The sequence below is a fragment of the Panthera uncia genome, chromosome D4 (genome assembly GCF_023721935.1).
Source record: "Panthera uncia isolate 11264 chromosome D4, Puncia_PCG_1.0, whole genome shotgun sequence".
In the NCBI taxonomy this organism is placed as follows: Eukaryota; Metazoa; Chordata; class Mammalia; order Carnivora; family Felidae; genus Panthera; species Panthera uncia.
In genome coordinates, this window is record NC_064807.1 from 49,143,600 (window position 1) to 49,171,545 (window position 27,946).

The following is a 27,946-nucleotide window of genomic DNA, read 5'->3' on the forward strand; positions in this document are numbered from 1 at the left end:
GAAATCAGAAGTTTCTTCCCTCTTTTCAAGATACATTTTCCTATATCATTTATGGGATAATTTATACACTTCTCTCTTCTCTCAAACAAGAGATTTCAGATAGAACATGTGGTCCAACTTTTAACCTGTGAATTTATTTTCGATAATCCACATGTTTTGATAACACACATGCTGCTTTTTTACACAAGGAGCTCTCTCCTGGCTCAGCAACCTCTTTTCCTGTTAAATTAACACTGCTGAAATGTACAAGAATGGGTTACAAAGGTGAATGACATTTGGGGGGAGGAAGGAGAAGGCCAAGAGCAAACCACAAAAGGAGAACTATCCTAGGATCCAAACATAAACGCCTGGATCTAATTTCTCTTTAAATAAACGCGGACAGGGGTCTAAACTCAGGATAACCAGCCGGAACTGCATTCTGGCATCAGCTGGGTTTCATTTGGTTGCCTTGATTGAGGAAGGACTGTTTAAGCAGTGCTTTGGGGGCACTATTGAAAAGAAAATGTGTTTATACTTTCTCTCCATCTCACAAGTTAAAAAAAAAAAAAAACAAAACTTTTTTCCCCCACCAGAAGCTATATTTGAAGGGTTAATTTTGAAGTTTGAAGGCACACTTAAGAACCTTTGGTCAGGCTACAGGTGACTGAGAAAATCTCCTTTGGATTATAAACACTTCTTGCTGCAACCAGGGTCCCACCGCACCTCCTTGCACCAGAGCATAGGAAACCCCTTAGAGTAATTCCATGATGGGTATGGGTGACACAAGTCCACGCACATCCATCTTACAGCCAGCAAACCTGTGCATGCCTTTCTAGGATCCAGCGCGGCGGGAGCAGGCATCTCCTGGTCGGTAGCAGGCATCTCCTGGTCGGTAGCAAGGCTACCACAGCCCAGCGAGCGCCGCTCACCCCGCCTCCCTGATCACGTGACGACGTGGGCAGGAAAACCCACGTAGAAGGGGGCGTGTGCGCGGGGCTCTCAGTCACTGCACCCCATGTGTCCTGTCCTTTGGACCCAGGAAAGAGGGGCTCTTGAGACAACCAGCCCACTCCATCTTCCCGAACATTACTGCCCCTCCACGCCCAGGTTTCAGGAATCATGGGACCACCCAAAAGGCCTGAGAAAAATTCTCCCACTTAGGATCCCCATAGCACCATTACTGTTCCAACATATCTCAAAACATACTTTTCACAGGAGGGATAAAGAAAAAGGGAATAGAGGTTGGCACTTAAGCCTCCTGATCCTGGGTGTGATGCTGGGGAGATTTTGCTCTTAGAGACTCGGGGACAACTTGGTTCTTCCTCCTAAAGCAAGAGTTTTTCTCTTTTAACAGCCACCCTGTAGGAATTGCCCTTAAGTAGCCAGTAGGAAAATAGATCAAAGTACCTCTTTGAGGGCTGGGGAAGAGGCAGATTATGGGCATCAGAGAAAGGAAATAAGAGTCGAGACAGAATGCCTGGGAGACAGAAATTAAAAAGCGATTTTTTCATGACCTTTCAGGGCAAACAGAGATCTAGAGAACCTGCTGAGGAAATGTAGGTTTGGTTAGTAGAGGACAAATGAGGCACCCCCACCCCCAACACACAGACAGACACACGCACACACCAGCCCGGGCTACACGGACCTCTCCTTACTTCTAGACCAAGCAAGAGGCCAGAGGTGGATACTAGTAAGGTTACCTGATATGCTTCATGCCCCACCCCCACTATAACTTGACTGAACTTTACAATGGTATCTGCAGTGGTCTCCACAAGCTATGCCAACTGAGGATGAGAAACCAATTTTTAAAAATATGGTTTACATCTCTTTTGGCCATTTAAACCATAGTAATGCAATATCGATTAATTCTCTAATACTTTTGAGTCCTGGAGAGAAGTTGGGTCATTAAAATGCGACTTACACCTATTTCTATCAAGGACATTTTCAAGGGTGGGTGAAGAAAAGAGGTGGGAGTGAATGGTAGTCAACCCCTCACGCCCACCTGACATTTTTTTCCACAAGCCCTTTCTCATCCCTGGATTCAACATGGCTCCCATGGCTCCTCCACACCTGGAGGACTTTCAAGCAGCTGCAATCATCTGCCTCACTCATTTCCCACTGCATTTCCTGGTGTCTGAACTGACAAAACAAATGCTGGCACTGACCCCCCCGGGACGGTCCTAAGGGCACGGAAAATGGCAAAAGGACCCGGCAAAAGGTAGCATGGGCTACTGCTCAAGGCCACCCCTGAGTCACGATTTGTACACTCTCTGAGCCTACCTGAGATGAGCTGCCTTGCCACGTCTTTTCGCTCAGGGGTAGGTCTTATATAGTCCCAAGCTACTCAAAGGCGGAGCTTCCTAGCTTTCCCAACCAATGGTGAGACTGGGGCTGGAGTCAAGGGAGAAAATAGGGAGTGAGCAAATGATTGAGAATCCACAGTAGGGGAAGTGGCAGGTGAGTGGAAAGAGTGTGTCTATCCTCCATGGGGAAGGTTCATAGAGACATAAGCTAGGGGTGGGGAGAACAGTTTTCCAAGAACTTAAAGGACCCTCAGTTAAGGAGCCTTCCACCATATTTATGTGGGGCTGACCTTGCTCCTAAACAGCGTCCTTTGGTTTTTGTTATATTTGACTGTTAGCCTTCACGGATCACAGAGAGAACCATGCTTTGGAAGAACATCTTAGCTTTGCCCTTCTCCCTCAGGTGATCTTAGACAAGGCATCTGACTTACCTGAGTTTTCATTTGTTGATCTGTGAAATAAATGTGCTTTTCATAGGGTAATAGAATTCAGTGTGATATAATATACCAAACTGCCTAACATAAAGTAGGTGAGAATTTAGGAAGGCAATGAAACCTAAGTTCCCCTCCAACCCCCAGCTCTACACACATCCACAAAAGACCAGATGCATGTTCCTAAAATCTTCCCTGTTGAAACTAATTCCTCAAAGTGAAACAATATCCATATTCCATGGGTCTTCTTTGTAAACTGAAATACTCCTGGGATGGACAGCCTCCTAAGTCACTGAGAAGTTGACGACTTTTAAACAAGAATGCTAGGAGGCTCTAGTACTAATTTAGTTTCATTTCTTGATAGGGCACAACTGTTTCACCAGTAAAACACAAACAGGTGTGTTCTTTTTCCTTTGGGGTGGGGCGTAGGTAATGGTGATGACCCTGAAAGTCCTCAGAATGCAGATAAGATAAATATCTAAATGTCTTCATTTTAAAGAGAACCAGCCTAAAGTGAATACTTTTCATAAGTCACTGTCCAGAATTATTTTTACCGGATGAGTTTTCCACACCTTAATTTATTTTCTTGTATTTTTTCCATTATAAAACTTTCATGGCTGAGATAATTTTATTGAATACGTCCTCCTTTTCAGACATCAGAAAACTTAAATTCCTCAGCAGAGTTTCCAAGTCATGACCTTAATGAGAGTCCCAAAGAAATTGCTTTCCGACTCGAACTTAATGTCTATTCAATCTGTGGGAGTTTCTTCACTTGGTTCCTCACTCTGAATTAAATCTGACTCATCATTCATGCCTGTATCATCTGAGGCTGTGGAAATCATGTCCGTTGTTCTAGATTTTAACCATGTGTCTTCTTTTTTCAATTCTGAAGATGTAGTACCCCAAAATGTGCTGCTGTCAGCACTCTTAGAAAAAGATGTGTCTGATACACCTTCTGACGGGTGGAAGTAAGACAGAGTTGCCAGCTCTGGGTTGACGGAGTATTCGGTTAGAACTGGACTTTTATAACTGAAAAAGAAAACAGGTATCAAGAATTGTTCCTAATTACATACATTTGCAGCTCAACTCAATTCAGAAAGGCATCACAAAAATTGAAACAATATGGAATTGGAATTTTGTCCAATTACTTGGTATAATGCCATATAAATAAGTAAAAAATGTTAGACCCTAAGCAGATGTGCTGTTGAGAACAGAGGTCATAGTTCTTTTGTTCCCAAGCTAGAAGAAAGAATGCATATCTAAATTCTCTATATCCTTTTCGATTGACTAGTGTTATTTTTATCTCTAGATGACTAAAATACTGGGGAAAAATTCTCCCTGAGAGACAGCCCCATGCTCCTTTCTGAATAGAGGAAATGGAGCCTAACCTTGTATCTTACAGATACATTTGGGAGCTGCATTTCCTAACAGCCTACTAAAGAAAGGAGGGTGTGAGCTTCATATCACACCTGTTACAAAGACTCCAGAGGTCTGCAGACTTACCTCATTGTCTTCACCTTGTACAGCAAGGCACTGCTGATGGCCAAGATGATGACAAAAAGGAGGAGGGTCATCAGCGAGATGCCCAGCATTAATTTTAACTTGATTTCCTGTAGCTGTGTCATGTTATCTTCATTTATGGCATTCAAATCAGATTCTGAGAAGAAAGAAAGAAAAGGCAATGGGAAAGAGTAACCGAGTCCAGCATGTTTCCTGGAGAAGTAAGGATAGCAGAGCAACTGCAGAAAAGCGTTTGCCATCCAGAGTAGTCACTACTCACGCCCACTACTCATATACCATGCAGAGAAGACTGTAGGCTCCATCCTATGGCTAAGTGCCCTTCACTTTTTTTTAAACCTTCACTACAGTCCTGGAAGAGCTGTTCTTAGCTCCATTTTACAGGATCACAGAAGTTTATGAATTTGCCCGTGGCACCTAGCTATTAAGTGGCAAAATCTGGTTTCAAACCCACATTACCAGGTGCTAAAGTGTGTATATAGGAATCTTCCTCCCTAATAAAAACCACTGGAAAGATGACTATTGAAAATATGATGGACTCACACAACAGGGGTTAGTCCTTCAGCAGAGAAAGATAGAATTTTACTGTTGGGAACTGCATTGATTTTTCTCTAATGCCAAAAGGATGGTGTACTGAGGTTTAAGAAATGAATTTGCCATTTTATTACTGAGATCAAACCTAATGTATATGATGTTAAAAAAAGAAATGAAAACTTACTGCTTTCTAAAATAAGTTATGTGATAAAAATCATGTCCAGACCCAGAGCTATCAAAGATACCAAATCTATTGATGAAAATATAACTTTACTGCCAAATTTTATATTTTCCTGAATTTATGCCTCACTTAATAGCCATTTATTTAATGCAACTTTAAATGACCATGTTGTTATTTCTCTCTTCTCCCAGCTTTCTTCCCCCAGCTTTCTCCCACCCAAAACTTACAAAGGTTTTCATTATTTGTTAGGTAATGATGTTTTGGATAAGCAGTGACAAGCTCCCATGTCTGTATTCTCTCATTCTGTTAACTGTCAGAGTACGATCTTAGACCAAGTAGAGTGAAATGTACAACTATCATTGATTATCTTGACTTCAAGGCAGATTACTTCGGGAATAATCAAACAAATGATGTTGAAATGGGCTGTGCTCCTGAATTGCTTTGCTACTCCTTAAAAGGTTTTTTATAAAGAGGTGTACTTGTAGTACATTTTGTTTTTTGAGGTGATGGTCAAAACTAGAGAAGGGTTTGGAATTCTCAACCACTGGACATTATGACAAAGCTAATTACAAGTATGGACAGGTTTTCTCTCTCAGCCTCAGTTCTCTCGTCTGTGAAATGGCGATAATACCAACTTCATGGAGTTGCTGTGAAAACCGACATAATAATGTATGTAAAGCACCTGGCATGTAATATGTACTCAATACATGACAGAAAATAAGTCATGCCCAATCTAATTAGTTGGAAAGACAAAGTATTTCTAAGGTAATGCAGCCTTTGTCATTTCTATATACAATTTTTCTAAACAAAGAAGTCTCTTCATTTTCTTTAAACACTGCAAGGCGAACGGCTGTATTTATTACAAATAATCCAATGCAGAAGAGAGTTGTCAGGACTTAGATGTATTACCAGGTGCAATTTTTTCCCAGTAGTTTATTTGTAGGACAGAGGTTTTGGGGGTAAATTAATGTATTGCCTTATTGTGACATTTTCTATTGAAATCAGTTCTTTTACTCATATAAATATGACTAATCCATTAATGAAAACTACAAGACTGCATTCAGCAGCAGGAATTTTCTCATTTCTTGCTGGTGGGAATACAAAACAGTATAGCCACTTTGGAATTCAGTTTGGTAATTTCCTACAAAGCTAAACAGTTTTACCATACAATCCAGCAATCACGGTTGTTGGTATTGACCCAAATGAGCTGAAAACTTATGTCCACACAAAGACCTACATATGAATGTTTATAGCAGCTTTATTCATTATTGCCAAAAATTGGAAGTAATCAAGATGTCCTTTAGTGGGTGAAAGGATAAATATATTGGTACAATTTATTGTACATTGTCCAATTGTGTGGACAATGAAATGTTATCTAGTGATAAAAAGAAATGAACCATCAAGCCACAAAAATACATGGAGGAATTTTAAATGCATATTAGCAAGTGCAAAAAGCCTTGTGAAAGTCAATATACTATAGTTTCCAACTATAGAACATTCTGGAAAAGGCAAAAATATGGAGATGGTGAAAAGAGCAGTTGGTAGCTGGGGATTAGTGACAGAGGGGATGGATTGGTGCACCACAGGGGATTTTTAGGGCAGTGAAACTACTCTGTATGATTGTAATGGTAGACACATGACATCATACATCTGTCAAAACCCACAGAACTGTACAACACAGAGTGTGGACCCTAATGTAAACTATGGACTTCAGCTAATAATAATGTATCAACATTGGCTTGTAAATTATAAAACGTACTAAACCAATGCAAGTTGATAATGATAGGAAAAACTGAGTAGAGGAAATATAGGAGAAATCTGTACTTTCTGCTCATTTTTTTTCTGTAAGCCCCAAACTGCTCTGAAATTAGAGTCTATCAATTAAAAAAAAAAAAAACTGTGTTCTATATATGATTCACTTGCCTACTCCCCCATTTGGTTTGTTTTAGGAATAGAAGTTATAAAACGGGAAAATAAAAATAGCCCTCTCCAACATGGTACCTGGAGAATAATGCTTAGGGACAGTTGCTTCTCTAAAACAGCAACTGTCCTCTCTGATATAGTGTTAGCCACCGTGCTACCCTTTCACATACACTTCACATTACTGGGGAAAACACTATTGCCACACAGTGAAGTCACACACTAAAATGTGTGCTGGCATTGATGCATCCATTTAATTGAAGTGTTTTGTGCTTACGTGGAATTGGGTGAAATAATTGATCTTTTTCCTCAAGCTCCTCAGCTGTTGGTGTTGCATTTAAAGCTGTTAAAACAATAAATTGGTGTTAAGGTAAACAAAATTAACTTCCTAAAATTACTGTGCGTGCGTTTAATATATAGAATTTATTCTCATTATTCATGACACTTATGTTCCATAAAGTCATGTAAACACTGAATTAGTGAATACCAAGTTGCTGCCCCTAGGGGAAATACAAGGTTAGGTTGCTGTGAACCTCTGGTCACATTTTCATCAACCAACCAATACATAACTTTGTTTTCTCTGTGTTTCTGTTTAATGATATTTTATTTAATATATATTGTTGATTCATTAACAGTGAATTCATGATTAACAGCATCATAAATATGCCTGTTATCTGACACATATTTTCTCCATAAGGTATATCACAGTCTTCTTGTGCTTAGGAATACTAACCAGTATCTTAATACTACACTTAGGGGCCATTTTAATTAGCAAAACCACCAACAAAATGCACAAACATGCAAAACACGCAGCACTAAGTAAACCACCAACTTTTACCAGTGTAAAGTGGTAACCACTTTTGCCAGTGTAAAAGCTAAAAAAAGGAAGGCAGAGCGTTGCCTTCCTTGTTTTACCTCAGTTGGGAACATTGAGTGTCAGGCAATTAAAATTTTTGCTGCTCTGGGCATGTCCACAAGCGACCACGAAAGTAATTTGGGGGGTTACAAATACTCTTTAGATGTAGGTAAATTCACAAATACAAAATCTGCAAATAATGAGGATCAACTGGGTATGTATATATTTCATGTCTACAATGTGCATATATGTGTATGCCACATGAATTACATTTACTCATGTGTGCATCTACATATGATATATACATTTATACATGCATATATATCAATGCACATTACATTTATTTACGTATGCCTATATGCTTTTGACATACGCAATACATATTACATATGCATTTTGACAGATGCTTGCATATATTTTGATATATATTTTGCATTTATTCACACATTTCCATGTGCTTATGGGCAAATTGCTTCAAACACAGAGAGGGACTATATTGAGCAAGAGCCTTACTTAAAATTTTTAATCATAAATAAATTGAATGACAAGGCTGCAATATTTATAGGAGAATAAACATTTAGGAGAGGGAATCAGAAAATGCAGGACACGGTCAACTTTGTGGTTTTGATTTGCATTTGCTATTATGTATGATAATGGCAGCAAAATGTTGACTTATTAATTCTTAATTAATCTAATATTAATCCTTAATATTAGAACTGACTCATTAGAACAAAATTACACTGGTCTTGGCTTTCTTGCATAAGTCTTTAGAAAACCAAAACATTTTCTCAGCTACCTAACGACTGTCAGTTTACCTTTAGCTAACATTGTCCAAAATGCAGGCTCATTTGGACGGTTGGTTCGTCCTGTTTAAAAAACAAAATAGAACAGGATAACTAGGTAAGGTGAGTTCGCTTTAGTAAATTTAGGATAGAACATTTATTCACTTTTCTGTTGGTCATGTAACAGTTATACTTTGAGCTCCTACCATGTTCCAGACCCTGTGGTCAGCCCTAAAGTTACAAAAGTGACAAGACATGGACCTTATGCTGAAGGAACACACCCTCTGTTTGGGAGACAGACAAAAATCACTATTCATTATGTTGCAGGATAACGGGGGCTTCAATAGAAACACACAAGTGGTGTGCACATAGAGACCAGCTGCAAAGGCCGGAAACTCTTCGAAAGGGAGATGATGCTCCAATGTAGTCTTAGAGGACTAGAAATTGTTTGCTAGGCAAACAAGGGAAGAGTGAGGTTATTTCACTGTGAACAAAGTCAGAGTCATGAGCAGATTTGGTAAGTTCTAAGAGCCTCAGGTAGTCTGAAGTGAAGAATGTGGGTGGGAAATGGGACCACAGAAGAAACTTGAACCTTTCCCAGGGGTCAGATTGTTCCAGATTTAAATGCCTGGTTTAGTAATTAGAACATGATCCCAAACCTAGTAGTAAATTACTAAAGATATTTAAGAAAGGATATCACTAGGATGATTTTCTAGTTCTAAATATATAAAAAAGATGACTAAGTTGTTTGTTTTAGTAGTGTTAGAGATGCAAACTAATTCACAACAGTCACGTGAGAAACATACTTGGATTGCATGAACTGGAGAAAATAGGGTTTCATGTAATGACAGGTCCATTGTCTTCAATTAGACCACTCGTTCAAGACCTTAGAGGAGAGCCATCTGGGGGTTATGTTTTCACAAATATTTCATAAGGAACAGTATTATCAGCAGGAGAGATAAATGATGATTTTGATTTTGAAACCTCTCACTACCAGCCGCCCCCCACCCCCCACCAATAATTTTGGGAAACACTAATAATTGACTCTAATTAGAAATAAATTTATTCCTCAAGCAGATACACACTTGTACATTATTATTTTTAAAATAATATTAAAATGTATTAAATATATTTATGTTGAATATAAATATAAGTGTAATACATTTTGTTAAAATAGATTTTATTTTAAAAAGAGCTCACATCCTCTCCCTTCATCAGGTAAATCTAAAAATGGACTCAGACTTCTATGGTTTCAAAGATTTTCAAGTGACTTTAAATTGCAGCTGTGTAAATTCTTTATAGCATGCTATTACTTTATGAGACACCCAGAGTAATGAGACTTAAATTAAATCATATAATGATATGCTCCAGGTATGACTAATGTGTAGAAACTTTAATACTTCGATATTGTTTTTGAGGGGGTTCAGTAGCATGTTCTTCACTGGTGGCTTTCCCAGGAAATGACGTAGTTGTTTCATTGAGTTTATCTAGGAAAAGGGATAATAAATTATCAGCACATACAAATATTGACAACGTCTGTGATTAGGCATTTTTTTTTAAGCTAAAAAATGGAACATAGAAGAAAAAGAAAGATGTTGACATTTTCCTGAGATATCCTAAATGAGGGGAAAGACGAAGGCATTGAAGAATAAAGTTTTGGGAAAATGGGTTGCCCGAGAGGGGATTAATACGCCTATAATTTGTGGGAAAGAGGAAAAGCTGGTACTGTGGGGCCAGAAGCTTCTTTTAGAGGTAAAAGAGGGAAATACCAGATGGTATTCTGAGCAGAACTTGAAGTGATACTATCAGCCCAGAACAGCTTGATTGCTGGTCAGTGTCAGGACGTGGAAGAGGAAGGTACATCAGTATCCTTGTAAATGAGAAACGTTTCCTTTACTATTCAAAACAAATTCAAGGGTTTTCAGGCCTGATTTACTATATATTTCAGTCTATAATGTGCCCCTCTTCTGGAGGAATGTCACTAAGAGTGTATTTGGCAACAATTGTGACCCGAGACGTTTTCCACCCCTCTCCACCCCCCATGGTGGCCATTTCAGTCAATTTTGTTTAATGCAGGCGCTAATGAAGTTCCACACGAAGTACAGGCAATCTCGCTATAGAAGAAGTTCTACATAGAGGCAGAGTTAATTCGGACTGAGGCTACCAACAGCACCATGACAGGTACCTTGTTGGCAAGAAAGCTATGGAAAAGAGAATCTGTTTCCAGACTTGACATGATTCAGGCAGGACTCCAACAAAATTGGTAAGTAATCCTCGAGGTCTGCTATAGAACCCTCATACTCTATTTTGTCAAAAAATCGTGTGGATTGCCCCCTTGCCCTCACGGTTCTAGTTCCAATTGTTAGTCAAAAATTTTCTGCAGAGTTCCAACTCCTTGAGGGGCTTGCTCCTCTAGAATGTCCCTACCATGTTAGCATATCTCCTTCTGTCAGATCCCCATTTTAAATGGCAACAATTTCTTATCCCTATCCAACTTTCTTTGACAATACTCTGGAGACTTGAATTGTGGGAATAGCAATTAGGTTTTGCAATTTCTTTCATGGGTCCTATGGTCCTCAAAAATCCATCTCTTAAGGAATTTGAGCTACTTGGTGTAAGACCTGCCTCTCTGTCTCTTGTCCCAAACAACTTAAGGTGATGTTTGGTGTACACAAACAAAATTCCCGTGAGTGATTTGTTTAATTAACACATGCCCTTGAAATGTCCCTAATTTATTTCCCAAGGTTTGGAATTGTTCAAAATATTCCATTATTATCAAATAGCTTTTATTAACAATTAGGTATTACTGAGTCTGGCTTTTCCCAATATTAAAGTTTCCAGAGCCAGACACATTCTCTCTTCTCTATTTAATTTTATCCTCTTTTCCTTGTCTTCTGTTTTATGCTTGGGGGTTTTATAGATTTGAGCTGCCAACACTTCATGGTGAAAGATATGTATATCTTTAAACATATACATATAGATATGTATATGTACTTTGGAGACTGTTAATGGCCTCCAAACTCACATGCTGGCAACAGCTTTATTTAGCAAATTCATTATGCTTGGTGGAAAGACACAAAAAAGAAATAAGAACATTTGAAGTTGGAGGTATAAGCAGAAAGGAGTAAAAATGTGGGCTTAAGAAAGACATACAGTATAAGCAGAAAGGAGTAAAAATGTGGGCTTAAGAAAGACATACAGTTTTATAGAGCTATACATTTAGTCATTTATCTTTCCATGAAAACCAAAAACATGAGGCTAAGAAATGCAAGAACCTCCTTGACTTCTAACTTTATTAGTGCAAGGGGTGTGGAGTCTCCTTATTTTGGAGGTAGGATTCTCTGACACTAGCTCCACTAAGACCTTTTTCCTACTTGATACTCTCTAGAGCTATTTTGAAATCTTGCTTTAAGGGCTCTTTCTATTTGCAGTGGTGGTTTTCACTACTTTCAGTACTTACAGTTTCTTAGAGCAAATTGCAAATCGGTTGTTGCTCTCACAGATATTTCAGACTGGCTGCCATTTACATTTTGCGTTGTGAACACATCTAAAAACACAAGATCAAATATTTTCAGCAACTAGCTAAGTTACTTCTTGTTCCTTTAAATTTTTCCTCATCTGGGAAATACAAATCAAAACCACACTCAGATATCACCTCACGCCAGTCAGAGTGGCCAAAATGAACAAATCAGGAGACTATAGATGCTGGAGAGGATGTGGAGAAACGGGAACACTCTTGCACTGCTGGTGGGAATGCAAATTGGTGCAGCCGCTCTGGAAAGCAGTGTGGAGGTTCCTCAGAAAATTAAAAATAGACCTACCCTATGACCCAACAATAGCACTGCTAGGAATTTATCCAAGGGATACAGGAGTACTGATGCATAGGGGCACTTGTACCCCAATGTTTATAGCAGCACTCTCAACAATAGCCAAATTATGGAAAGAGCCTAAATGTCCATCAACTGATGAATGGATAAAGAAATTGTGGTTTATATACACAATGGAATACTACGTGGCAATGAGAAAAAATGAAATATGGCCTTTTGTAGCAACGTGGATGGAACTGGAGAGTGTGATGCTAAGTGAAATAAGCCATACAGAGAAAGACAGATACCATATGGTTTCACTCTTATGTGGATCCTGAGAAACTTAACAGAAACCCATGGGGGAGGGGAAGGAAAAAAAAAAAAAAGAGGTTAGAGTGGGAGAGAGCCAAAGCATAAGAGACTGTTAAAAACTGAGAACAAACTGAGGGTTGATGGGGGGTGGGAGGGAGGGCAGGGTGGGTGATGGATATTGAGGAGGGCACCTTTTGGGATGAGCACTGGGTGTTGTAAAAAAAATAAAATAAAATAAAATAAAAATTTTTCCTCATCTGATTTTTTTTTCTTAAAACAAAGGTACTAATTCCAAGAAAAGAATGATAAAGTATTTGAGATAGTCTTCATCTACAAAGTGAGGAAATGGGGCAAGGTTTAAAAATAAAATTCATGGGGGAAAAAGCCAAATTGGTATCCTGATATTAAATAACATTCCAAGGAGAAATTATTGAGGAAATTATAACAAGTGCTAAAGTAGATTTGTAGGTGTATATTATTATCACTGTATTGATATAATCAAAAGCCAAGTAAGAAGCATTAGTTTGCCCCTGAACCTTCTGTTAGATTATAGAACAGCTTAAACAGTATATATTTCAATAACAATAACGATCACAGTCTCCCATACATGTTCACATTTACATATGTACATAAAGAATCTTGCTCTTAAAAGTTGTCAGTGGGGTTGGTTATAATTCAAAACCAATGGATATATCCACCCAGAGTAAGAGTAGATTGGATCAAGATGGCTGACTGAATCATTGACATATGAATATATATACATGTCTCTTTTTTCCAAAATCTCATGAAATGACAGAAAATCTTATATGTACGTGAATACATATGTGTGTTTAGTACATACACATCTATTCATTCGTCATACCACTCAGGCTTACACTCATGCTTACACATACACACACATGCACACACACACACAGTCCCATTAATGTATCATGATTTTTGAGGAATTTCTGAGCTAGATCTACGGAAAAATGTAGCAAAAGGAAGCAAAAGCCCAACACGTATGTTGTAAGTTATGAAAGTATAGAAACTAAGACACAGTGGTATTTTTACAGGGAAAGACAGATCAAAGAAACAATAAAAAAGGTAGCAACTGACCCAAGTTCAAATGAGAGTATATATTAAATGGGTTTCACATAAGTAGGGAATTGGTGTTCAATATTTGGCAATCCTCCTTGAAAAACACAAAGTTTCATGCCTATTTTATGCCATATACAAAGATAACTGATTTAAGAACTAAAAGTTAAAGACAAAAATATGAAATCATTTGAAAAAATAGGAAAATAATTTATCTTGGATTGAATAAGACCTATCTAACCAAAATACAAATTTTTTAAAAAAATAATCAACATTGATTTCATAAAATTAAAATTTTTCTCTGTGATTAAGATACCTAAACACGTTTTAAAGATAAGCAATAGCCTGAGGGGAAAATACCTGTTAACTATTACTATAGCAAAAACAATTTGCTAAACATAAAAGATCCCCTACAAATACATCAAAATACAACCTGATAGAAAAATGGGCCATGGGGGGCGCCTGGGTGGCGCAGTCGGTTAAGCGTCCGACTTCAGCCAGGTCACGATCTCGCGGTCCGTGAGTTCGAGCCCCGCGTCAGGCTCTGGGCTGATGGCTCGGAGCCTGGAGCCTGTTTCCGATTCTGTGTCTCCCTCTCTCTCTGCCCCTCCCCCGTTCATGCTCTGTCTCTCTCTGTCCCAAAAATAAATAAAAAACGTTGAAAAAAAAAATTAAAAAAAAAAAAAAAAAAGAAAAATGGGCCATGGATATGAATAGGCAAATCATAGAAGTAGGAATAAAAATATCCCAAAAATACGGAGAAAAATGCTCAACTTCATAAGTAATCAGAATGCAAATGAAAATAGTCATGGAAAATTCTCATTTATATTCACAAAATATGGTTAACAATTTTCATTGTAGGTAAGATTGTGGAGCATTCTTGGAGGCTATAAATTGGTAGATGCTTTTTGGCAGTGTCTGGGTGGCTCAGTCGGTTAAGCGTCCGACTTCAGCTCATGTCATGATCTCACGGTTTGTGAGTTCAAGCCCCGCCTCGGGCTCTCTGCTGACAGCTCAGAGCCTGGAGCCTGCTTTGGATTCTGTGTCTCCCTATCTATCTGCTCCTCCCCTGTTCACTCTCTCTCTTTCTCTCTCTCTGTGAAAAATAAAAATAAAACATTAACAAATAAATAAGTTGGTAGATGCTTTTTGGAGGGCAATTTGGTGGTCTCTATCAATATTTTTAAAGATTCATTTTTTTATTCAGCAATGTCCAGTACTTGGTATCTATCTAAAGGGAGATACACTTAAGCATATATGAGAAGAATGTCCAAGGGAAAAACTGCACATAATCTAATTCTTTAAAAAAGATAGTGGCTCAATTATGGGACATCATTTTCTGGAGTACTAGGTATCCACCTAGTGGATAGATGTGAAATGAGCTCGAGGTGTTAAATGAGAAAAGTAAATCTTGACACATTTTTGGTAAGATTTCATTTATGTTTTGTATGTATTTGTGTGTGTAAGAATGATTTTTTTCTTTAATCAAAGTTATCATCAAGCTCTTGATTTATACCCTCTGGTTAATTCCAGAGGTACATCCTGAAAGGGGAATGGTTGAACCATGTGCACACCATAGTGGCGGTCTGATGCTGGACAGATTAGATCCCACTCCTCCTGACTCTGCTTTTGGTAGCTATGAAACCTGGCAATTGACCTCTCTGAGCATCAGGTGTTTTTTGCACCTACAAAAGACAGATATTGATTCATCAAAGAGAAAATAGAAATACAACTTACGCATTATTGTTATCAAAGTACTTGAGTGTATATATTTGTACATGTATATATATGTCTATATCTTGATTGTATTTCTATTTTTAATTTGATTAATGTTAATAAGAATCCCAAGATAATTAGATTTAATCTTAATTTTTTTATTTTTCATTTTTAAAAAGTTTATTTATTTTGAGAGGGAGCAGGGGAGGGACAGAGAGAGAGAGAAAATCCCAAGCAGGCTCCATGCTGTTAGCACAGAGCCCCACATGGGGCTCGAACCCACAAAGCTCAAGATCATGATCTGAGCCGAGAGCAAAAGTTGGACGGTTAATCGACTGAGCCACCCAGGCACCCCTGTTTTTATTCTTAACAAGTGTTTCTTACGAACTTTTCACTTTTTAGAATGGTGGACCTTACAAGGAGATGGAAAGAAAGCCCGTATGAGTAATGATGAATAAACTGAAGTTTGATGGACCTTCCAAACATCTTAAAGTCATCTTGACATGAATTGAATTTTGCCCCCCCTCCAAAAGTCTGAACCCCCAGCACCTCAGAATGAAACCTAATTCAAAATAGGGTTGTTGAAGATAAAATTAATCAAGATGAAGTCAGCTTCTTAGTCTGGCCGCCTTGGACAGGGCTGGGCAGGGTAAGGTGGGGTAGGGTAGGGTAGGGCAGGGAAAAAAAGATGGGAGTCACCCTGGAGTAGGTTGGGATCCTCATCTGATATGGTGTCCTTACAAGAAGATGGAAATGGACAGAGAGACAGAGCAAGAGTGCCATGTGAAGGTGGAGGCAGAGATGGGAATTCGTGACAAGCTGAGGAATGCCTGGGGCTACCAGAAGCTGGAAGAGGCAAGGAACAATCCTTCCCTAGAGGCTTTGGGGAGAGTATGGCATGACCAAAAATTTGGTTTTGGATTTCTCGCTTCCAGAACTGTGAGAGAATAAATTTCTGTTGCTCTGAGCTACCCAGTCTGTGGTACTTTGTTTTAGCAGCCCTAGAAAATGGATACACACCTCCAAAGAAAGTTTGGTTAACAAAAAACCATAGAATTAGATCAATTGCAAGTCACCAGAATGCCACGTGCCCTGTTAATTACAGACCATTATTGAAAGAATCTTGTTAAACTTCATAGCGTCTCATGAAAACAAAGTGATAGAAAATAAAAATTTCATTTTACACATGGAAACATTTAGAAGGTAAATAGGAATTTAAGATGTAGGAAATAAAATGATAGAGTTTTAAAAAGTTAAAATAAATCAAACCAGAATAACTAGATTTTGCATATGTATTGCTGTTAACTTTAAAGACTTACATTGTTTTATATCTTTATAATAATTGCCACTCTTCTCATTAGCAGGAGTATCCACCTTATTTTCCAGTGGCTTATTTTCTGGTGGGTCCTTATTTTCCGGTGGTTTATATTCTGGAGGTTCCTTATTTTCTGGCGGTTCCTTATTTTCTGGTGGTTCCTTGTTTTCCAGCGGTTCCTTATTTTCCATCAGTTCCTTGTTTTCCGGCGGTTCCTTATTTTCCAGTGCCTGTTTACCTTGTTTTTCAGGTAGCATCATTTCAGATAACATCGTGTCCCCAGACTCTGTAAAAAGCATGATCAGAAATATGTTGAGTTCTTTTACTACTTTCCCCTTTTCAGCTGCATTTTTTCACAAAGGATTTGAGGCCGAGATTTAGAATGTACATTATGCCATATTTCCAATGACAAACTTTATATCGACCTCTAGAAAACTGTCACATACCAATTTTCTAGGGTAATGGGTCATCTTATCTATTTCTGTAAAATCTTTAAATACTTACTCTCACCATCATTATGGGAAGTCATATTGGGGAGCTGTGAGGAAAAAACCCCAGATACAAAAATAAACAATATAAAATTCATTGGGAAAATATGATTTATCCAGTTATCTTCTGTGTCTCCTCAGGGTTTCCCTTCTGTTGCCCAGAAGATCCGACAACTAGCTAGGTCATTATGATGTCACTGCCAAGTGGAGGTCAGAATGTCGGGTAGGAGTTTCCAAAAGCTTTGTGACTCAATCTGACATCTATTTTATCTTTGGTACTCCGGTAGTTTCTAGTTTTTTAAAAAGAAACCATTATCAGACTTTCTTTGAAAATTAAGAAATATATTTTCATGAAATAATGTGAATTGTTAGTCCCTGGATTTTAAAGAACCATGAATATTGTTGCTAACAAAATGAGAACATGCTTTGGTTTTCAGAGCATTACAATATTATGTGTTCTTTTGGATAGCTGCAGCAAAGTATCTGTTAAAAACCAATTAGAGATATCAAGATTCAAGCATTATGCCCTGCCAGTTCTGGTTCATGGACTATCTTAACTATAACTCTTTAGGAAAAGTGTTTTGAAACTCATCTTTTTTTTTTTTAATAAGACCTGTATCCTTCATGAAATATAAAATATTTGTTTTGCTTAAAACATTTTTATCAATGAAACCCACCTTTACCTCACATACTGATTGAAAAAATAATCTAGGACCTGGGGAAGATGGCTGCGTAGGAGGACGCTGGGCTCACCGCGTCCTGCTGATCACTTAGATTCCACCTACACCTGCCTAAATAACCCAGAAAAACGCCATAAGATTAGCAGAATGGAGTCTCCGGAGCCAAGCGCAGACGAGAGGCCCACGGAAGAGGGCAGGAAGGGCGGTGAGGCCGTGCGCGCTCCACGGACTGGCGGGAGGGAGCCGGGGCGGAGGGGCGGCCCGCCGGCCAAGCAGAGCCCCCGAGTTTGGCTTGCAAAAGCGGAGGAGCCGGACAGAGTGTGTTCCGACAGCAAGCGGGACTTGACATCAGGAAGGTTATAAGCTAACAGCTCTGCTCAGAGAATGGGAGGGCTGGAGGACAACAGGAGGGAGAGTTGTTGAGCCCCGGAGGACAGAGCTCAGCTTGGCGGGGAACAAAGGCGCTCACCAGCACCATCTCCCTCGCCCATCCCCCAGCCAAAATCCGAAAGGGAACCAGTTCCGGCCAGGGAACTTGCTTGCACTGCGCAAACACCCAAAGCTGTGCTTCTGCGGATCCATCCCTCCGGCGGCGGGTCTGACTCCCTCCTGGTGCCGCAGGGACCTCCTGAAGCAGACCTCTGAAGGATAAGTGAGCTGAGCCTGCCCCTCTGCCCCTGTGCACCTTGCCGATCCACCCCAGCTAATACGCCAGATCCCCAGCACCACAAGCCTGGCAGTGTGCAAGTAGCCCAGACAGGCCATGCCACCCCACAGTGAACCCCACCCCTAGGAGAGGGGAAGAGAAGGCACACACCAGTCTGACTGTGGCCCCAGCGGTGGGCTGGGGGCAAATATCAGGTCTGACTGCGGTCCCACCCACCAACGCAAGTTATTCAAGACAGCACAGGGGAAGTGCCCCACAGTCCCGCACTACTCCAGGGACTATCCAAAATGACGAAACGGAAGAATTCCCCTCAAAAAAACGTCCAGGAAATAACAACTGCTAATGAACTGATCAAAAATGATTTAAACAATATAACAGAAAGTGAATTTAGAATAATAGTCATAAAATTAATCGCTGGGCTTGAAAACAGTATAAAGAACAGCAGAGAATCTCTTGCTACAGAGATCAAGGGACTAAGGAATAGCCAGGAGGAGCTAAAAAATGCTATTAATGACCTGCAAAATAAAATGGAGACAACCACGGCTCGGATTGAAGAGGCAGAGGAGAGAATAGGTGAACTAGAAGATAAAATTATGGAAAAAGAAGCTGAGAAAAAGAGAGATAAAAAAATCCAGGAGTATGAGGGGGAAAATTAGAGAACTAAGTGATGCACTAAAGAGAAATAATCTACGCATAATTGGTATTCCAGAGGAGGAAGAGAGAGGGAAAGGTGCTGAAGGTGTACTTGAAGAAATCATAGCTGAGAACTTCCCTGATCTGGGGAAGGAAAAAGGCATTGAAATCCAAGAGGCACAGAGAACTCCCTTCAGACATAACTTGAATCGATCTTCTGCATGACATATCATAGTGAAACTGGCAAAATACAAGGATAAAGAAAAAATTCTGAAAGCAGCTAGAGATAAACATGCTCTAACATATAAAGGGAGACCTATAAGACTTGTGACCAATCTCTCCACTGAAACTTGGCAGGCCAGAAAGGAATGGCAGGAGATCTTCAATGTGATGAACAGAAAAAAATATGCAGCCGAGAATCCTTTATCCAGCAAGTCTGTCATTTAGAATAGAAGGAGAGATAAAGGTCTTCCCAAACAAACAAAAACTGAAGGAATTCATCACCATTAAACCAGCCATACAAGAGATCCTAAGGGGGATCCTGTGAGACAACGTACTAGAGACATTGCTACAAGCATGAAACCTACAGACATCACAATGACTCTAAACCCATATCTTTCAATAATAACGCTGAATGTAAATGGACTAAATGCTCGAACCAAAAGACATAGGGTATCAGAATGGATTAAAAAAAACCAAACATCTATTTGCTGTCTACAAGAGACTCATTTTAGACCTGAGGAAACCTTCAGATTGAAAGTGAGGGGATGGAGAACTATTTATCATGCTACTGGAAGTCAAAATAAAGCTGGAGTAGCCATACTTATATCAGACAAACTAGACTTTAAATTAAAGGCTGTAACAAGAGATGAAGAAGGGCATTATATAATAATCACAGGGTCTATCCATCAGGAAGAGCTAACTATTATAAATGTCTATGTGCAAAATATGGGAGCCCCCAAATATATAAAACAATTACAAACATAAGCAACCTTATTGATAAGAATGTGGTAATTGCAGGGGACTTTAACACTCCACTTACAGAAATGGATAGATCATCTAGACACACGGTCAATAAAGAAATAAAGGCCCTGAATGATACATTGGATCAGATAGACTTGACAGATATATTTAGAACTCTGCATCCCAAAGCAACAGAATATACTTTCTTCTCGAGTGCACATGGAACATTCTCCAAGATAGATCACATACTGGGTCACAAAACAACCCTTCATAAGTATACAAGAATTGAAATCATACCATGCATACTTTCAGACCACAATGCGATGAAGCTTGAAATCAACCACAGGAAAAAGTCTGGAAAACCTCCAAAAGCATGGAGGTTAAAGAACACTCTACCAAAGAATGAATGGGTCAACCAGGCAATTAGAGAAGAAATTAAAAAATATATGGAAACAAACGAAAATGAAAATACAACAATCCAAATGCTTTGGGATGCAGCAAAGGCAGTCCTGAGAGGAAAATACATTGCAATCCAGGCCTATCTCAAGAAACAAGAAAACTCCCAAATACAAAATCTAACAGCACACCTAAAGGAAATAGAAGCAGAACAGCAAAGGCAGCCTAAACCCAGCAGAAGAAGAGAAATAATAAAAATCAGAGCAGAAATAAACAATATAGAATCTAAAAAAACTGTAGAGCAGATCAATGAAACCAAGAGTTGGTTTTTTGAAAAAATAAACAAAATTGATAAACCTCTAGCCAGGCTTCTCAAAAAGAAAAGAGAGATGACCCAAATAGATAAAATCATGAATGAAAATGGAATTATTACAACCAATCCCTCAGAGATACAAACAATTATCAGGGAATACTATGAAAAATTATATGCCAGCAAATTGGACAACCTGGAAGAAATGGACAAATTTCTAAACACCCACACTCTTCCAAAACTCAATCAGGAGGAAATAGAAAGCTTGAACAGACCCATAACCAGCGAAGAAATTGAATCAGTCATCAAAAATCTCCCAACAAATAAGAGACCAGGACCAGATGGCTTCCCAGGGGAGTTCTACCAGACGTTTAAAGCAGAGATACCTATCCTTCTCAAGCTATTCCAAGAAATAGAAAGGGAAGGAAAACTTCCAGACTCATTCTATGAAGCCAGCATTACTTTGATTCCTAAACCAGACAGAGACCCAGTAAAAAAAGAGAACTACAGGCCAATATCCCTGATGAATATGGATGCAAAAATTCTCAATAAGATACTAGCAAATCAAATTCAACAGCATATAAAAAGAATTATTCACCATGATCAAGTGGGATTCATTCCTGGGATGCAGGGCTGGTTCAACATTCACAAATCAATCAACGTGATACATCACATTAAGAAAAGAAAAGATAAGAACCATATGATCCTGTCAATCGATGCAGAAAAGGCCTTTGACAAAATTCAGCATCTTTCTTAATAAAAACTTTCAAGAAAATCAGGATAGAAGGAACATACTTAAACATCATAAAAGCCATTTATAAAAAGCCCACAGCTAACATCATCCTCAATGGGGAAAAACTGAGAGCTTTTTCCCTGAGATCAGGAACATGACAGGGATGTCCACTCTTCACCACTGTTGTTTAACATAGTGTTGGAAGTTCTAGCAACAGCAATCAGACGACAAAAGGAAATCAAAGGCATCAAAATTGGCAAAGATGAAGTTAAGCTTTCACTTTTTGCAGATGACATGGTATTATACATGGAAAACCCGATAGACTCCACCAAAAGTCTGCTAGAACTGATACATGAATTCAGCAAAGTCACAGGATACAAAATCAATGTACAGAAATCAGTTGCATTCTCATACACTAATAATGAAGCAACAGAAAGACAAATAAAGAAACTGGTCCCATTCACAATTGCACCAAGAAGCATAAAATACTTAGGAATAAATCTAAACAAAGATGTAAAAGATCTGTATGCTGAAAACTATAGAAAGCTTATGAAGGAAATTGAAGAAGATATAAAGAAATGGAAAAACATTCCGTGCTCATGGGTTGGAAGAATAAATATTGTCAAAATGTCAATATTACCCAAAGTTATCTACATGTTCAATGCAATCCCAATCAAAATTGCACCAGCATTCTTCTCGAAACTAGAACAAGGAATCCTAAAATTCATATGGAACCACAAAAGGCCCAGAATAGCCAAAGTAATTTTGAAGAAGACCAAAGCAGGAGGCATCACAATCCCAGACTTTAGCCTCTACTACAAAGCTGTCATCATCAAGACAGCATAGTATTGGCACAAAAACAGACACACCAATGGAATAGAATAGAAACCCCAGAACTAGACCCACAAACGTATGGCCAACTCATCTTTGACAAAGCAGGAAAGAACATCCAATGGAAAAAAGACAGTCTCTTTAACAAATGGTGCTGGGAGAACTGGACAGCAACATGCAGAAGATTTAAACTAGACCACTTTTTCACACCGTTCACAAAAATAAACTCAAAATGGATAAAGGACCTGACTGTGAGACAGGAAACCATCAAAACCCTAGAGGAAAAAGCAGGAAAAGACCTCTCTGACCTCAGTCGTAACAATCTCTTACTTGACACATCCCCAAAGACAAGGGAATTAAAAGCAAAAATGAACTACTGGGACCTTATGAAGATAAAAAGCTTCTGCACAGCAAAGGAAACAACCAACAAAACTAAAAGGCAGCCAAAGAAATGGGAAAAGATATTTGCAAATGACATATCGGACAAAGGGCTAGTATCCAAAATCTATAAAGAGTTCACCAAACTCCACACTCGAAAAACAAATAACCCAGTGAAGAAATGGGCAGAAAACATGAATAGACACTTCTCTAAAGAAGACATCTGGATGGCCAACAGGCACATGAAAAGATGCTCAACGTCGCTCCTCATCAGGGAAATACAAATCAAAACCACACTCAGATATCACCTCACGCCGGTCAGAGTGGCCAAAATGAAGAAATCAGGAGACTATAGATGCTGGAGAGGATGTGGAGAAACGGGAACCCTCTTGCACTGTTGGTGGGAATGCAAATTGGTGCAGCCACTCTGGAAAGCAGTGTGGAGGTTCCTCAGAAAATTAAAAATAGACCTACCCTATGACCCAGCAATAGCACTGCTAGGAATTTACCCAAGGGACACAGGAGTACTGATGCATAGGGGCACTTGTACCCCAATGTTTATAGCAGCACTCTCAACAATAGCCAAATTATGGAAAGAGCCTAAATGTCCATCAACTGATGAATGGATAAAGAAATTGTGGTTTATATACACAATGGAGTACTATGTGGCAATGAGAAAGAACGAAATATGGCCCTTTGTAGCAACGTGGATGGAACTGGAGAGTGTGATGCTAAGTGAAATAAGCCATACAGAGAAAGACAGATCCCATATGTTTTCACTCTTATGTGGATCCTGAGAAACTTAACAGAAACCCATGGGGGAGGGGAAGGAAAAAAAAAAAAAGAGGTTAGAATGGGAGAGAGCCAAAGCATAAGAGACTGTTAAAAACTGAGAACAAACTGAGGGTTGATGGGGGGTGGGAGGGAGGGGATGGTGGGTGATGGGTATTGAGGAGGGCACCTTTTGGGATGAGCACTGGATGTTGTATGGAAGCCAATTGGACAATAAATTCCATATATTGAAAAAAAAGAAAAAATAATCTAATATTTAGGTAGTCAGAAAAGGGCTTAATTATGTTATACTTATATTAATAAAATTAATAATATTATCCATATTTTTCTCATATAATAAGAAATAGAGCCTAAATAAAATGGACAGTATCAACAATATTGTTCTTCGTGATATTAAATGATCACTTAACTCCTCCTCTCTCAATTTTAATTATTATTGATAAATAGCCTCTCAGCATTAGAGAATATTCCTAATTAAAATTACAGAAGCATCAGGAAAAAACTAAACAAATTTCAAAAGACTTGAAAGTTTTTTCAGCAAAATGAAGGCTCACAAATTAATTCCAACCTGTTGTCTCTACTGGGCATACCTGACAAACTAGAGGGGCACCTGACCAGGAATGTAATTGCCTAAGTGGATGAAGGGAAGCAGAGAGGACTTACCCTGAAAGAAAAGATGGTCAAGATCAAAGTTGGTCCTGTTTACAGCACTGTTTTCTTTAGGCTCTCTGGCCCATTCTTCTGAGCGATGGGAGGGGGAGAAGAGATGTGCATAAAGGGCTCGAAGGCCTCTGCAGTTCTTTACTTTGATATCTAACAAGGTGCAAACATAGAAAAGGAGACACAGCTGAAGTGGGCACGCACCAGGTTGCTGTAGACCATCACGGTTTTGCATGATGGAGCCCAGCCGTGATGAAACTCAGCAGGAGACAGAGGTTCCTGGGGTGGGGGAGAGATGGCATCCAGTGGAATTACCAGTTGTAGCTGGTGTGGCAGAGAGAAGGAACCAGCTGGAGAAACAGGCTGACTACGGTATGCCCAGAGTATGACACATTGCATGGCACATCAAGTGCTTGGAAATGAGTTCAGGAATCACTTACCTGCCACAAGTCAACAAAGCATTTCCTAATGACACAAACAAAATTGTGTTTTTGTCATCTATCTTTCTCTCTTCTAAATCCTTGTGCATTCCCAGGACGGTTATGTTTATTTTCTGATGTGACAAACCCTCTCTACAGGTAGTGGAACTGGCAGAGTGCAGCTATGGCAGATTTTTTTAAAAAACATTGTGTTTGGTGAAACTAATTTAAAAAACAAATTCCAATTGTCCTTTGTCCCATGACCAGTACTCTTTTTAGAACATATTGGTAGGTGTTACAGGTTGAAACACGCCTCCTCCCCCGCATTCATATGTTGAAGTCCTAACCCCCTAGTACCTTGGAATGTGACCATGCTTGGAGATGGGGTCACCATCTATGTGATCCATTAAGAGGAAGTCATACTGAAGGAGTGTGGGCTCCTAATGCGATACGACTGGAATGCTCATAATAAAGGGAGAGCTGGACACAGACACATGCAAGGAGAATGCCATGTGAAGTAGAAGGCAGAGATTAGGTGATGCAGTAGAAATCAAGGAATGCTGAAGATTGTCAGCAAACCACCCAAAGCTAGGAGAGAGGCGTAGAACAGATTCTTCCTCCCAGCCCTCAGAAGGAATCAGTCCTGCCGGCACTCTGATCTTGGACTTCGAGACTTGAGGACTTGTAGTCAACACATTTTTGGTGTTAAAGCTGCTCAGTGTTCCCTGTTACGTCAACCCTAGCACATTAATACTAGATAAACTCCTTTGGGTTCTTGGGAAGATATTAGGAAAACTAAAACTGAATATGCCCTCTTTAGATGTCATCATCATTTTAGGCTGTAGTTAACCTTTCCACAAATGTAAATACTCTATTACCCAAAATACAGCCTTTTCTTAAAACAAAACAAAACAAAACAAAACAAAACAAAACCCCGCGAGTGTACATTGACTTTTAAAGGTTGCCCTGAAAAGGAACCATTTCTAATACCAAGAATGTCATTAGATATAATTCATAACCTCTGATTATGTTCTAGTTCCTAAATGTTTTCATGTTTGTTGACTGTGTCTAGATTACAAGCTCCTCTCCTATTTTGGTGTTTTCTCCTACAAGAGCACTGAACCCAGAGTAAGAGGACATATGTTTGGGTCTTAGCTCCATCCCTTCCTACCTGTGTGATCCTGGACAAGTCAGCTCCTTCTGACCCTGAATTTGCTCATCTGGAAAATGGGTAAATTAAATATTGCACCAAGTAGGTATTTGAGTCATTTACTGGGTTGAATTTTATTCCTGAATGTATTTACTTCAAAAATTTCTATACAGATCATTTTTCTTCATGCCTAAAAGGATTAGAGGTGGTAATATTTTCATATATCCAGTTTTTTAAGAGGCAAAACATATCAGTTTCCTACTCAGAAACTTAATATAAGTAGACTAGGTAATAAAGTAGAAGATACACAAATATTAAGAAATGACCCAACATATATTTTTGGAGACTGTCAACTCATCCTGATCTTTTAAAAAAAATGTTTATTTATTTTGAGTGAGAGAATGAACATGAGCAGGGGAGGGGTAGGGAGGAAGAAAGAGAATCCCAAGCAGGCTCCACGCTATCAGCGCAGAGCCCGATGCAATGCGGGGCTTAATCTCACAATCAACCATGAGATTATGACCTGAGCTGACGTCAACAGTCTGATGCTTAACTGGCTGAGCCACCCAGGTGCCCCCTAATCTTTGACAGACTCTATTAAACACCAGTAAGTTCCATAAAGCACAAATCAGTTGTTGCCATCCATGAACATAACCACCAAAACCTTCCTTAAAACATTAATTTGAATACTTAAATCTGAATAGTAAATTCACCCACTGCATAAAAGAAAGTATTTGTTGATGTTAAACACTTGGATTTAAAATTAGATCTTTCATTCATGGCATAATAGAAGATGCAAGGAAAGATGGGGCGCCTGGGTGGCGCAGTCGGTTAAGCGTCCGACTTCAGCCAGGTCACGATCTCGCGGTCCGTGAGTTCGAGCCCCGCATCAGGCTCTGGGCTGATGGCTCGGAGCCTGGAGCCTGTTTCCGATTCTGTGTCTCCCTCTCTCTCTGCCCCTCCCCCGTTCATGCTCTGTCTCTCTCTGTCCCAAAAATAAATTAAAAAAACGTTTAAAAAAAAAAGAAGATGCAAGGAAAGATTGCATGTAATGTGGACATGCTTAAATTGTTTAATTAGGTTGCTATTTTAAAACTTCCAGTTAACCTATGTCATAAGGACATTGCTAATTAACAGCTATCCAATGATCCAGAGAAACAGAGTGGGTGTATTAGAACAGAAGGGCCAGAACATTGAGGTTACTAAGAAAAGAGTGGAAGAAGAGATTTACAGTGGGGTCTGGGAGATTAACATTTCAAAGCCGGAACAGGGCAGTGTGGTAATGAGGTCCAAGGGCATGGTTTCAGATTGCTAAATTAGATTAGAGGGGAAGAGCATTGGCATTGGGATGTCACATAAACTGAGAGACCAAGCTGTTGCATGCACTGCCCATGTGGCCAAGGAAGTTCCCTACAAGAGGAACAAGAGGAAGTGGGAAATGGGTGCCAATGGGTGAATTAGGGCAGGTTTGGAGGATGACAAAAGGTGATGATGGTGGATGGGTGGTAAATGGAGGGCTAAATGGTGTAAACCCTGAAGGACAGATGGTATTTGAGAGCAGGAGTCAACGTCTTGAAGCAGCTAGAAGGCCAACCCCACCTCAAGGCACTGATATATGCTGGCATACAGAAGATATATCAGAAGGGCTTCTAGAAGGCTGCAGTGAAGAGCCAGACCTCAGAGCTTGTGCTCAAACTAGATCTAGATGTTGAATTTATAATTTAACATTATAAATTATAGTAAACTCATTCCCATAAACTCAACATCTAGAAGACATCCAACTTAGTGAATATTCATAACTTTTTTGGGTCATTTGCCCTATTGTTTGTAATTTGGGTTGTTTCCAGTTTTCCTTATTATAAACAATGAAGTAATAAGCATAGTTATGACTAAAATTTTTTCAGCATTTATGATTATTTCCTTTAGAAATTCCTAAAAGTGGAATTTCTACCTTAAAGCATATGAACATTTTCCAGGTTCTTGATGCTCATTATTCCATAGTCATTTTGGATTTTCTCTGCCCTAGCCCTAGAACCAACCATTTCTCCAAGAATTCCAGGCTCCAACAGCCCATGCCAGGACATCCTCTCCCACCATGGATTCCCTCCTGACTCTG

General features: G+C 39.3%; 1 protein-coding gene across 3 annotated transcripts; it reads right to left on the bottom strand.

Annotated features, from left to right (window-relative positions):
• Positions 1–3,271: 3,271 nt before the first annotated feature.
• Positions 3,272–27,946, bottom strand: EQTN (equatorin). 3 transcript variants are annotated; one of them, XM_049623501.1, is made up of 9 exons: positions 27,870–27,946; positions 24,265–24,414; positions 16,735–17,016; positions 11,965–12,051; positions 9,905–9,991; positions 8,538–8,588; positions 7,144–7,209; positions 4,217–4,370; positions 3,272–3,742 (listed from the first exon to the last, which is right to left on the bottom strand). In XM_049623501.1, exons 1-9 carry the CDS (start codon positions 27,925–27,927, stop codon positions 3,463–3,465), a joined length of 1,215 nt encoding a protein of 404 aa, XP_049479458.1. In that variant the 5' UTR covers positions 27,928–27,946; the 3' UTR covers positions 3,272–3,462. The 3 variants fall into 3 exon arrangements, with proteins under 3 accessions (XP_049479458.1, XP_049479564.1, XP_049479513.1); XM_049623607.1 differs by lacking the exons at positions 24,265–24,414; positions 27,870–27,946 and adding an exon at positions 17,241–17,405; XM_049623556.1 differs by lacking the exons at positions 24,265–24,414; positions 27,870–27,946 and adding an exon at positions 17,235–17,405.